Source organism: Diadema antillarum, unplaced genomic scaffold (assembly GCF_040938485.1).
Source record: "Diadema antillarum isolate AM-2024a unplaced genomic scaffold, OU_Dant_1.0 seq00000693_RagTag, whole genome shotgun sequence".
Taxonomy (NCBI): domain Eukaryota; kingdom Metazoa; phylum Echinodermata; class Echinoidea; order Diadematoida; family Diadematidae; genus Diadema; species Diadema antillarum.
The window spans coordinates 3,100,105-3,114,520 of record NW_027271598.1 but is presented as its reverse complement, the minus strand read 5'-3'; the positions used below and the strand labels follow the sequence as shown (position 1 = coordinate 3,114,520).

The 14,416-nt window shown below is 40.0% G+C and overlaps 1 protein-coding gene across 1 annotated transcript in view; it reads right to left on the bottom strand.

The window, feature by feature from the left end:
• The window catches only part of LOC139737462 (probable phosphorylase b kinase regulatory subunit alpha), a 61,658-nt gene that overhangs the window by 21,824 nt on the left and 25,418 nt on the right, over window positions 1-14,416 (bottom strand). The window contains 10 exon segments of the mRNA XM_071648137.1: window positions 3-153; window positions 1,204-1,310; window positions 2,166-2,336; window positions 3,235-3,335; window positions 5,027-5,125; window positions 5,565-5,694; window positions 7,840-8,076; window positions 8,655-8,733; window positions 9,587-9,696; window positions 10,362-10,560. Coding sequence (XP_071504238.1) covers window positions 3-153; window positions 1,204-1,310; window positions 2,166-2,336; window positions 3,235-3,335; window positions 5,027-5,125; window positions 5,565-5,694; window positions 7,840-8,076; window positions 8,655-8,733; window positions 9,587-9,696; window positions 10,362-10,560 — 1,384 coding nt within the window.

Here is a 14,416-nt window from a genome sequence, read left to right as displayed (position 1 = left end):
ACCTGGTCTTGCAGGAAGAGCTCGTTGGCATCGGCTACCAGCTTGTCCGTTGCTATGACGCCACCCAGGCTGGGCAGCCACTCGTTCTCGACAACCAGCGAGATGACCATCAGACATTCCACCATGAGCTGGCGATACTCTTGCTCGGGAATCCTATGAGTGAAAATGACACTTTGTAGTCTGCCAAAGGTTCCTATGTTTCTTACCATGCATTATTTATACTGATAACAAGCACATTTTCCATAACATTTTATTTGTTACTGTTTTTTTTTAATGAATATTCTACCCATTTAAGATCTTATTTAATGTTCCTCTGAGAGTGTGATTTTCATGTTTAAATTTTATGATTGTCATTTTGCTTCCGATGAAGACTCTGGATGGATTGAAAGCTCAGGCCCCTTACAACTCCATTTCACTCCACTAGCTTGCCACTATGGGATAAATTCAGCAGCATTTTTTTTTCTGCCATGTTTTGACTTTTAAGTGAAAAACTGAACAAAGAAGGTGGGATCCCATTGGGATTTGAACCAAAGACCTCCTTGTAACATTTTTCCTGAACTTTTTCATGCTCATTTTACTCTGAATTGTTCAATTCACAATAATAACACTACAAATGCTCAAGATGTTCATATTTCATTTTAACTGAATTTGAAAAACACAATATCCCATATTTCACAAAAGCTCTGTTCTTCTGAATACCTTTCTCATATCAATGAAAGCAGTTAAACACTTGTCGATTCAAAAGACTTTACCATACATTCCTTTTTCATGAAATGGACTAAAATTTATGTGTATGGGTAAGCAATGTTTCCTCTACAATCTCTTCTTTTCTCATGACCTTCTATAGATCTTATATCATTACTAGAGATTCTTGTGAATTTGTTTGATAATTGCTCTTGTTGAATTGCAATAATGTTAGCACGGGATCCTTCCCATTCCCTCTTGTGTGTTTTTATGATTCCATCATTGAAGACATATATACTGTAGTACAATAAATGTATTTTGGCATGCCTTGAAATGAAGTAATTGAATGATTCATGTTCAAGGCTGTCTCTACAGTACACTCTTAATCATCAATCTGGATATCATTGGTTCTGATGTGGTCCATGTTCTAAAGTAAGACAGGACGATGTATTGGAAATGGCACAAGGCTGTGCGGATTGACACTTGCTTCAGAGATCTGTGACACTTTTTCCAACCAACCTGTTGAGGACCTCCTCCACCCTGATGGCAAACTTGAACTCGTGGGCTGTCATCTCTCTCGTCATGTGCTGGGGCAAGAAGTGGTTGACTATCTGGAGGCCTTGACACTGGAGGGAGACACATCATCAAAGACAAACCGCTACAACTTGTGACTCAAAAGACTCAATTGTGCCGCTAAGCTACCATAACAAAAAAAAAAAAAAAAAAAAAAGAATAAGAAAGTAAAAGGGTCTTCAGTTTTTACTTCAGTAGAAAGAAATCAAGAGCAAATCTCTAATACTGAATTCTGAGCAGATATAAATCGTATCTCAACTCACTGCCGGTATGCTTACAGCATGTGTGGGATCTGCGATTGATGCGGGACGACACTACCCCCTTATGGTACACTGTATGTAGTGTACGGTACATGTACCACCACTCAGCCACACACACTTAATACCTGAAGTACCTGACTGGTATAAATACAATGTGCATGAATGAGCACATTTCAATGAACTGGATGCATAGATTGCCATATGGCAAAACCTTTGTACCGTCTTCCCCTTTTGTTTTCACAACATGTGTCCATGGGTGTTTTTTTTTCCCCCCCGCCCTATTTCCAAAGTTGGGGTGCACCTTATACATGAGTGCCCCTTTTATGTGAGTGTTTACAGTACCCTCAATTCACAAGGTGCATGTCACAGACACAATTCTGATTTTACTTCTGTCAAGTAATGGTACGTGAAATAGAATCCTAGAGCAGGTATGCTTTCAAATTATATCAACAGACAAAAGAGAAGGAAACAACCACAAAAGTTGTGGCATTGCTTCTGCTCACAAGAGGCAGGTCCAGATATTTGGACAAAAAATGTCAGCAACCTTTAACAGGGCAACTGAGATCATTACGCATGACAACTAATTAAGTAGTCTAGAAGTACCTAGAGCAACAGATTCAGGTATTCTGACAGAGCGAGATTCCCTACCTTTTCCAGAATCTTCCAGACTTTGTAGTAGAAGTCGGGTGGTGCCCTGTTGAGGGCGCCGTCCAGTCTCCGTCTCCGCAGCCATTGGCCCTGCCTCTCGGTCAGCTCCTCGTCCATTAAGTCTTCACGGGTGAAAGAAGACAGCTGACTGAACTGCTTCTCAGAAGATCCCTACAGGGTATGGACAGATTAAAGAGGGATTTTGCTTTGATTTGATTTGATTCGATTTGATGTATTCACAAAATGCATATACATACATTATTCACAAATATGCACATAGTTTGTACATGAAATATGTTATCATACATTTTGTGTGGATCATCATACGCTATGAAAAGCTTGACTGGGACATCCAGTAGGGATAACGTATACATATGATGACTACAGTGATTGTCGACTCTTAGAACAGGACAACAACTACAGTGAATGACTTATGAATCATTTTGTACAATGTAAATTAAATGCTTTATTGCTGGCAGGTTAAAATGAATGATTTGTTGGGTACTGTAAAAGTGGATATCTTCGCAAGAGTAATTTTTTGCGCTCTGCCAGGCAAGATGAGTTTCTCATGTTTCTAACTCCGCAGAATAAAGACATGAACTACTAGAACATATAGCAAGCAAAAATATTCGCTCTAGTTTCTTGGTTGCGTGAAATGCGTGAAAATTTCAACACTGCAAAAAATTCCACTTTAATGGTACGCCAGGGAATGGAAAATTTAAAGACGATGAGGGGAAATTCCATGGCCACACCAAGAAAAATGAGGCCCTGAGCGTGCCTTCCTAATATATGAAGAGAAAGTGGCTATCTCAAACCCATTTGATACTGAATTCTGAAATCCCCATAGACCACCAGGCCAACCAGGTTCCTGTATGTAACAGGTCACCAAGTACATGAAACACTGACAAAACCACACAACAATTGCAAGAAGTTTGAATCAATTCAACCCACTTCCACGAAAACCCAGAAATATCCATTGCCACACATCAGATTTTCTAGTTCCATGGCAAAGGGACACCCAATGCAAGAAGATGAAACAATGCAAAACAAAAGATGCACAGGAACTTACTGCAGATAACTGCTTCTTCAAGAAGGATAACCCGTGGACTTTGCTTGAGGGCGCACTGACGATGGACAGCTGCCGTTCCATTGCACCAGAACCATGGCTCACTGCACACAGAGACAGATGGGTGAGACTTTGCATGATTAAAGACCACTTTCTGCTACCACACATAATTTTAACGAAATCAGGAACTATACACGTACCATAGTATACATAACTATCATCAACAAATACAACAAAATATCTCACTGTGCACACTTTACAGAAGGATGTATCAACATGTGACATTAGTAATGACAGGCAGTAGAGAAAATGTCACAAGCTACAATTCAGTGATACCCATTGTTTGTCCTTGAGAAAAAACTACAAACCAACAAGAAAAGAAGCATTATGACTAGGGATTTTACCTTTCAGTAATTTTTGATATCCATGATGGAAAGGAAACATCAAATGTAATACATATGATTGCTCAGCAGTATTCCCTTATCACCAGCTTTTTTTTTCCACTCAGTATGGACTTTCATACAAAGAGGTGAAGCACTCCACCCTGGGCCCATCTTTGAAAACTATCAATGTTCAGAATATGCCAACACAGACTTGATGTTCTATGATTACACATCTATGGTCGATTTAGTCAAGCGATGGAAAGTGCATTACAAAATTAATATACTGAATAGAATGGAAACTTTTGCAAGATTGATTTTTCTCACTGTGATAATCTATTGTCACTGGCTGTATTTTTACTGGGGTTTCCATATTTAATTATGCCTTTCTGAAGTCAAGTACATATATTTACGTGCTTAATATCTCTATTTCCCTCTAAAAACACTTAGTGCCAAGTATCCTCTAGAGCTCAAGAGATTGGGTGAAGACACATTAGGCGCAGTCACACTACGCGAAACTATGTGTAGTTTCACTACCAGGCATTTTGTTTTGCGTAGTTAGGGCAGCGTGACCGTAAACTCCTCAAGAAGTTACCAGCGAAACTTTCTGCATGCACTTGGAGAGCTTCTCACTTCTCGCAAAACTACACAGTTTTGTGCAGTGTGACCGCTGAAACTCTTGAGACGTCTGTGACTTGATAACAGAACCATTCATATTGTTCATGCACATTGTGCATTCTATTGTATGCTGTTGTGCATTTTAATCTTTTTAATATTCAAGGAGGGCATGCGGTTTTTGCCATTGAATAGCATGCGTGTTAGAGGCCTTAACTACTGGTAGTGTTGTATCAATAAATCTACGCATAGTTTTGTTCAGTGTGACCGAATGCTCAAACTTCTGGGAGTATCAGGAAGCAACATACAAATATGCGTAGTTTCACTACCAGGTTATTTTGCTTCGCGTAGTTTGGGCAACGTAACCACAAGCTTTTTAAGAAGTTTCCAGCGAAACTTTCTGCATGCACTCGGGAAGTTTCTCACTTCTCGCGAAACTATATGTAGTTTTGTGCAGTATGACTGCTGAACGTCTGTGACATGATAATAGATTCATTCATGTTGTTAACGCAATAGTGCATTAGATTGTACACTGATGCGCATTTTCATTTTCGTAATATTCAAGGAGGGCATGCGGTTTTTGCCCATGAATAGCATGCGTGTTAGAAGCCTTAACAACTGGCAGTTTTGTATCACTAAAACTATGTGCGGTTTTGTTTGTGGTGTGACTGCATGCTCAAACTTATGAGAGTTATCAGGGAGCATGCTATGCATAGTTTTGTGTAGTGTGACCACAGCTAGCGTGACATACACCTGAACAAGAGTCAGAGTTGGAAGGGGGGGGGGGGCGGTTGACTTGCCTGCATTGACCATGAACTCCCTGCTGCTGAGAATGTGATGGAGAAGATCTTTGATCTCAAACGGACTCAGTGTCACCAGCTGCTCGTATGCATCATCCACTAGAAGGATGTATTCAGGAAGCAAATAAAATGTCACAACTGTTATTCAGAATACCTGAAAGCGTAAAATGACTTAACACTTTGTACATCTACATGACATGACTTTTTTTTTTGTAAATAATTTCTTTGACCAAAAAAGAAAGGCAACACTGAAATGATTAACACAAGTACATCTGCATTGTATGTTTTGTCTGTCATGTCTTCAGTTAAGTTAAGCTATCAAAAGTAGAAAGGCCATAGAACAATGTTACACCTGCCTTTCATAAACCATAATTGATAAGAATCATGAAGATGGAAAAATACACAGAACTGGACATGAATTCAGAAAGGCACTGAAACTTAAGTCCTTTATTATACAGAGAGCAAAACGAACATATGAACAGAATATTAAATTGTTGTGCACACACAAATAAACAGTAAACACAAAAATGAGACTTACCCTCACACTCTATGGCTCTCGCAAGTTCAGAAGTCATGACCTGGATGATCAGCCCCACCCTCAGTCTCAGCATCTCGGTGAAGAGGTTTGGCTCAGTGCAGATGAACATTGACAAGTAGATGAGAAGTTCCTATGGTTACACAAGAGGACAAGGAAACATGCACGCATATGTGTTGGTAAAATTCCATTGTCAATATGTGAACACCCCAATAACAGCTGGAAAGGTATTTGTTTTCTGAAACACATGGGTGTTTAACACCACATACTAATGTTAACACCGTGTGTGATAAAACAAATATCTCTTGCATTTTTCAGACTCGATTCAGACTGTGTGCCATAGGCTGTTAACTGATGGCATGTGATGGAGTGATATTGCTGCATGCTCGCTTGTTTCAACATGAAGAGACAAATGCATACATGTCGGGCTAATTTGAGGGAAACAAGAAGTCAAGAGAGGGGACAATTAGGTGAGAATTACAGAATTCCTCTTACATTCGTTGAAATGAATAATAAGCAACATCTCCCATTATCATTATAAATAATTGCATTCTCAGAGACTCCAACCCAAAGCACCTTCTGATCTGGAGATTCTCCTGCCGGAAACCCCTAGCAAGCGGGAGACTCCAAGTTGATGTGTGCAAAGCGCGAAATTCCCAGGGTTCTAGATGCTCTCTGGTGCTATATAAGGCTTATTTTTTCAACATACGATAGCAAAAAGTAAGAAATCCTTTCCAACGGGAGACACAGAACCAGGGCGGGAGAAATTAAATCAAAAGCGGGAGAACGGGAGATTTTGCAAAAATGGGTTTTCGGTGGGAGATCTCCAGTCGAAAACGGGAGAGTTGGAGTCTCTGCATTCTATTTGTTACATGAGCTCTCAAAGTGACTGATGATGTCGAACTTTTCTACTGTCATCAGTAGGATTTGATGATACTGGTGAATTTCAATATGCAATACAATCAGGTACTATACTGACGTACCTGATAAATGCCCATGTACACACACACGAAATTGTTTAATTTATAAACATAATTTTTACCTAAATTTCACATATTTCAAGGGATCATACATGGTAAACAGAAGATGCTGTGTCTGTCAAGTGGTTAGTGAAATGAAATTGACTGTATGTTCTTCCTTGTCAGTCATGAAGAAAATCAAATATGATATTTGCCAAAAGTTATTGTAATGCCAAATGAATGGTTTTGTCAACACAAGTGGAATTTGCAAATGAGCAGAGGTCTTCATATTTCAAATGGAACAATGCCAGTGATTCTATTAAAATTGAGGGGTATCATTAACCCTCTGCATGACACATTATATTACCTGTCCATAGTTTTGTGCCTGAGAGTTGTGCACATTTGGCTCATTGACACAGAAAGGGTTAAAGGCTCAGTAGCGTGGGGAATCATGGTTGGACCGATTGAATCAATCTTTATTCACTGCCCGCCAGGGTACATTTGAAAACTATGAATACAGAGACTCCAACCCTAAGCACCTTCTGATCTGGAGATTCTCCCGCCTGAAACCCCTAGCAAACGGGAGACTCCAACTTGATATGCGCAAAGCGCATATATACGAGTGCGAAGTTCCTTGCGGCCGGGGTCCAGGGCCCGCTTAAGGGCCCTGGAAGCTCAAGGGTTCCAGATGCTCTCTCGTGCTATCTAAGGCTTAGTTTTCAACATACGATGATACTAAGTAAGAAATCATTTCAAGCGGGAGACACAGAGCCAGGGCGGCAGAAATTGAATCTCAAGCGGGAGAACGGGAGATTTTGCAAAAATGGGCTTTCGGCGGGAGATCTCCCGTCGAAAACGGGAGAGTTGGAGTCTCTGTGAATAGCAACCTTCAGCAAATGTATGCTTCAAAGCATACACTCATCAGAAACAGCTGACTCCAGAAGAGATTCTTTGGCTGTGTACGGGGCAGATCAAGGAATTCTGTAAAGGGGAAGCGCCTTTACAAAATTAAAAAAAGGGGGGGGCACGCCCGGTGCACCTCCCTCTGGATCCGCCACTGGTGTACATATGTACTTTAATACATAGAGATCAGTTATAAAGCTGTATGGGCTTCGCTATGGGGATTCTCAGATACAAGTCAGCTGGGCCAACCTTTCCACTCCATAGTATTCCCCCACGCTACTGGGTCTTTAACCTGTTGAGGACAGACTGATTTTGCTACAACACGCATTTCCCATAGACACCTGCCCGAGTATACTCGGGACTCGTCCTCAACGGGTTAAAGAACATCATCAGAGATGCTGGACAATCTCCCTTACTTGAGTCAGGACGGCCGAGCTGCGATCCTCCCCGCAGGCCTTGTAGATGACTGCCTCCAGCTCCTCCGGCGGGAGGGGTGCAGTGATGATGACCTCCCGGGGCTCCGGGGGAAGACCGACGGACACCTGTTTCTGCCGCACCAGGAGGTCTGTCACGGCCTTGGCCAGGTGCTCCACCCTCTTCCGCAAGATGCCTGCCGTGTGTCGCACCAGGGACCAAGTCTTGTGGTGGGCACTCTGCCAAGAGGAATCAAAGAAGTGAAGTATACTCAGTATTTACTCGGGCTGCATTTTGATGTATTGCTGCTTGTTTTGTTTCTGTTCTGCTTGCTTGCACAGGGGAACCCCATTACAACAAGGACCCACAAACCGTGACAATTATATGTACCTTGCTATATTAAGTTTCTCACTGTATCAGGATTAAAACAAAACACAGAAACATATAGAGAGTTGAAATCTGCAAAAGCACCTTGTTGCAAGAGGGTCTTGTTATATCAGACCTTTCTACGAGGTTACAGTATACTGATATGTTGCATTGGCACTGCTTGAAGAGAAGGACTTGTCATTCTCTAGACGAGTCTAGGGCAATTACCCCCTGGGCGATTAACCCGGAACCTTCCCCTGACCCTAACCCTCATCCTGAACCTAATCCTAACCCTAACCCAAACTCTAACCCTAGCCCTAACCCTGATCTTTACTCTTACCTTATCACTAAGCAATATCTAGCTGGGGTGGGGGGGGGGGGGGGTTTGATTGCCCTCTGATGGTTAATTGCCCTGATACACACTAGACAACTGTCACTACTTCCAGCTTACCTTGTAGTAGAGTTCTTCCATGAGTGTTTTGACGGTCACACCTGGTTTGCCGTTCATCCTCGTGTCCCAGTCCATGCCCCTAGACACATCATAGAGAAAGTGATGATTTATGAGGGCTTATTTCTCAATCATAGAAACACAGCATACATATTTTTTTTAAAGAAAACTTATGCTCTCCTGAAAACCCGTGATTTTCTAGATACTATCAATTACCCCTGCTTGTTCACGTAATACGGGAAATATTTATGGTTGGTGCCATACTGTATGTCATGAAGCTGAATCTTCTCCCCTAAAGAACAAGTAAGTAGGGGAGCAGCCATTCTATATCATACTTCAATCTCATTAGGAAATATTCTATGAAAGCATATTGACCCTAATTCATATTTCAGAAACTTTGGTCTACAGCTGTACCAACCACTTGTGCCTCCTTGTCTTTCACATATAAACTAACTGCTGCAGTACACGGTGCTGCTACAGTGTAGCTAGTAGTAAATTGTAACAATTCAAGTGCATGCAAGGGTGATGCATGTAGATGAACAACATGAACAATGTGAAACATGAAATACAAGGGCAATGACCTCTTTCATGCAAATACAGGATATATTGCATGGTAAATTGACCAATCAGATAACAGAATTCACAATCATTACAAGTTGAGGAAGATGTGATTATGCTAGTGGGAAATTTTTACAATATTATGGCTAGGCAGATCTTCTTCAAAGAGCTGGCTGCTACATCTATTTTTCATAAAAATATGTCCAATTCTGTTCAATCTCTCATTCAAAATATTTGGAGAGCAAAGCCAAGACAACGTGTTCCCTTCCACACTCTACCATGAAAGGCAGAGCAGTAGTGCAGAGGTATAAAGTCTTATTTGGTTTTGTTTTATTTTCACGAGGTTCACTGTCCCCAAGTGGCATGGCTGAACTCACTTTGTCTCGAAGAGGTAGTGGACGATGTCTGCCTGTTCGTCCAGCGCGTCCGAGTCCTGAAGTTGCAGCACCAGGTCAGCTGCCTCGTGGCCACGGTAAATCTCTTGCAGCTGTATTATATAGGAACCAGAGAGATAATAGGGAGCTTTACGTTTGGGGCGCGGACATTTGAGACGAGTGCGATGGACGTTCTCCTCTCTCCCTGCGTCGTGCTGAAAAGTAGCTTTAGATTACGCTTGCGCGCGCTAGGATGCAACCCATAAAAAATAAAATGGTGCCCCCATATGATCGGTGCTTGAAGTAGCTCTCTACGTCGTAAATTGAGCAGACGTAAAAATGGCCCAGAACGCGTAGTGAAAAACTCAGATGATGCGAGCTATAAATAGATCAACTTGATGCGCGTTTCTGTGCATGATCAGAACATGTTTTTTTCCCTCTGAACGTCCCCGTCTCTCCTAATGTTGGAATCTCCTGCCTTACATAAATATATTCAATCTACTGCAGAATCACATGGCTTTCAGACAGGATATTGAATGCTCTGAAGTTCTCAGCTACTTTTCACACTGATTTTGCACCAATGTTGTCAAAGAGAGAGTACACACAAGGATGCTCAGCTGGATACCACAGGCACTGAACCAGAGCTATGTATTTGATTGCAAGGCAGACACGGACTCCTACAAAATGTAACTAAGCCACATCACTATCAAGAGCACTTTAATAACAAGAAGCCTCCTCTAACTAACATTTTATGCATTTTTTTCTCACAATCATTTACCTCTTTATACTCATACCACGATGGTATTCTCTTCACGGGCGAACCAACAGAGCTGTCTGAATCGGGCCTCAGGTGGAACTTGCCCGGTGATGAAGAGATGGGGATTCCCCTGCCAGCGGTGTAGAGAATTTCCCTTGAATCAGTTGCATCCTCATCTTTGGCATCATCCTCATCATCTACACCGGGAGAAGTCGTTGTACTCAAATGTAAGTGAGGATGACATGAATATGGATCTCAGATCTGCATGTCTGAGAAAAATGTCTCTGAAAGTCCAGACATGGCAGATATTTCAGAGAGTCCATTTTGATAGTGTACTTTACATGAACTATCAAACAGGTTTTATATATTATTTAAATGCTTCTTAGTAACAGTTTTGCCATTTGGGTTGATATTCATGCATGGAATATTTCTGAAAAGGGGCCACTGTATCATGTAATCAATGAGTACTTAATCTGATTTCCACATGGAGCTACATATAACAACATGCCCATTATTTGTGGAAAGATTTTATTTGCCACATTTTGTCCTCACATTACACCTTCAGCACTCTAATTCATGCACAAAATACATACCAAATGAAAATTCAATGGAAATACGAAGTGAAACAATGGACAGGTATTGTCTGAAGAAAAGAAATGTTTTGTGTACAAGAAGAATCTCTGTTGCAGAATGCAATGGAGTGTGTTACACCTTGACTTCCTTTTCTTCACCTATTTCTCTTTTCTTTTTTTTTAAGAGGGGAGTGTGTCTTTAATTAATAAAGAGTGCTTTAAACTCTGAATGCTTGTGTTCTGAAACTTCATTTTTATTGAAAAAACAAAGACAATATGATGCAATTAGTAAATGCAGGCCATGGAGCATGATTTGTGAGACAAACTACTGTATACGCCATATATTCTGTGAGGTTCTTATTTTCACAAATTACGGGAGTCAGACCAGAATTAAAAACACACACAAATATCAACTTGATCCCGACATGAATGTGACGCGCATGCATACATGTACATTTCTCCTTGAAAAATACGGTATTCCAAAATCCCAAATTTAATCACTCATGAAACTGTTCACTGAAAATTAGACTCGTTATTGTCAAAATATATGAAGTATACAGTATTTCATCACATCTCTGGGAGAAAAGTGGGAAGAAACAATGCAAATTCAAATGATTCAAAAAGACAAAAATCAGGTAAGCCAACTGCAGGGCAGACACTGGTTGGCAAGAGTGAATGTACCTGGTAAAATGAGATGCTGTACAACGTATATTCGGCAGAAATGTTAGTCAATCACAGTCCAGTGGAACGTGAAGAGTGTATAGTGACAGGCCAAGACCTTGCTGGCACACATGCAAACACACACACTTTCTGTTGTTGTTTTTTTTTGCTTTGTTTTGCTGTTTGTTTGGTTTTTTTTCAGAAAGAAGACATGACATATTATGTTCCCGTGGTGCCACCACACACTTTTCACGTTCAAATAAAAGTGTGAAACATGTGTCCATGTGACCATGAAAATGGCTGATGGTGAGCTTCTGCTAAAAAAAAAAAAGAAAAAAGGGAGAAAGAAGCGAGTACCAGTACAGCCTGGTTCAGTGGTGAGTTTGCCAGGCTGTTTGATATCCAGTGATTTAATGCTTGCACACGCAAACTTTGCACTGTTACATGTGCAAATAATGTGATATTGGGCACAAAAAAAGCCCAACACTCTGTGTGGAAAACCTGTATTTGCAGTTGAGTCTCATGTAACTTCCATGGAACCACTGCAATCACTTTTGTTTTTTCTGGTATGGCAAAAAATGAATGCTTGAGTGGGATAATTCAATGGTAAATCACTCCGATGCACATAAATTACAATTGAATAAATATGCAATGGTACAAAACAAATGCAGCACAACTTTTTCGCAAAGAACAAATCACAGCACATCCCATGCACTTGATCTGGAAATCAAAATAGGGAAATGTCAGGGTCAGCTATAAACTGAGACAGAAAGATAGAACAACTTGTGAGATGAGCACAAAACATCACTACGTTCAAGAGTGACACAAGGCACATTGCATTCAAAATGACAACTGCCATGCATGCAGAAGAAGACCCGAAAAAAATACTAGACCAACTATTGCATCAAGTTGACTGCTGACTTTTGAGAATGGACTATTGAGCATGCACAAGCACAACTGACACATGAACAATGAAAAAAAAAAAACAATCCTGTGACTTTTACACATGTAACCACAATAAATGACAAGGACGAATAAAATGACAATAGTTTCAAAGCATGGGAAAAGAGGAAGGAATTCATGATAGTGGATATCAGAGGGAGAAATGCATCAAGAGATGGTAAAAAAAACCTCAAACTTCTAACAGTAGCTGCCTTTTTAATATACTCCTTCCCGACTAATATCAATGTGCAGAACAGAAATCTGTTGACAACCTAAATCCTACATTTAACCCGTTGGAGATGAGTCCCAGGTATACTCAGGCAGATGTCTGTGGGAAATGCCTGTTGCAGCAAAATCAGCCTGTCCTCAATGGGTAATAATAAGTACTCACATTACCATTCTACTTTAATACTCTATGAAAGAACTTAGCACACATTACACGTACAAGTCGCAACAGAGTAATTTTTTTCTTTTGTGCATAATATTTCAACCCAGAAACGCTTCTGGAAACTCTCACTCCACAATAAAACTTTGAATACAATTCCCCTTCTTAAGATCATTACGTGCCAATTCATTGAATCTCGGCATTATAATCACCAGTCATCTATCTTTATAATCAACAATTATTCATCTCATCATTTACATTATCTACCACAGCTTCCTCATTCTTTGATCTTTTTTTTAACGAGGTTCAACTTAATAGACATATGCAAACTTACACATAACTTTAAGAACTATATTTTTGTTGAGATGATGAGCTATAATGAAAAAGCTTGACACATAACTCTATTCTATTAACCACACAGGCATGAACACTTTCTTTTCTTTTGCACTACATCTAGACATATGATGTATTAAAGGAGAAAATGTCTGAGACATTTTGGCACTGATATATTTTTTTTTCTACAGACATAAACATAACATCGCCTACCATTACCACAGCTTTCAATTACATCATGTGATGTATCTTTAAAGAAGAAATCTACTCCAAAATTGTATCAATTAATAATTAGAAATAAGGAATTATGACATTTTTAAATGTCAAAAATTTGGGAAAACACTTCTTGACCAGTTGTTAGGTATATTCAAATCAGCAAAGTTGTGCTATCATGCTCTCACAATTTCTTAATCATTTTATTTACGAAAATGACAAAAATCTCATATTTCAGCTTAGTGAATTTAAAACTTGCCTTAAAACCATCGAAAATAAAAACGAACATCATAATGTTAACTCTGATATATTTTGTATGGGAATATGCTTTTATTTGTATTAGCTAAAAATAACAATTTTCTTAATTTTATGCATAACATACATGAAAAATGGTGAGGGCATGACATCATCAACTAGCTCATTTGAATATTCATAAGGACTGGTCAAGAAACGTTTTCCGAAGAAATGTGAAATTTCAAAATGTCATGTCCTCCTTATTTTTCGTCCGATTTTTGTTATTTTTTGCTATGTTCTGTAGGGATTTTTTTTTTCTCTCTCTCTTTAACAGTTAATCATTAGTGACCCGCTACAACAAAATGATCCTAAAGTCGCGCGAGGTCGATTATTTGAAAATTGCATGATATAATCCCCTAATCTTTCTGCTTTAAATTGATATATAACACATTTTATAAAAATAATCGGCTGCGGAGATATCGATGTTTAAAAGAGAGCATGTCGAGACGTCTGGAAAATCACTGTTTCGAGAAAAGCGCCCTGAAAGTCTTCCTTTCGACGCAATCGCGATCAAGGGACATGCAAGTCAGTTTTCACCTCTGGACAATAGAAGGTAAGGCCTACATTTGTAGCAACCCCCGAAGAGTTCATTCAAGCACATCAGCGTCGGCGGTCTCCTCACTAACCAATCAGTGACCAGGATGTGAGAAGCGGCTGAGCATAGCGCACCCCGCTCG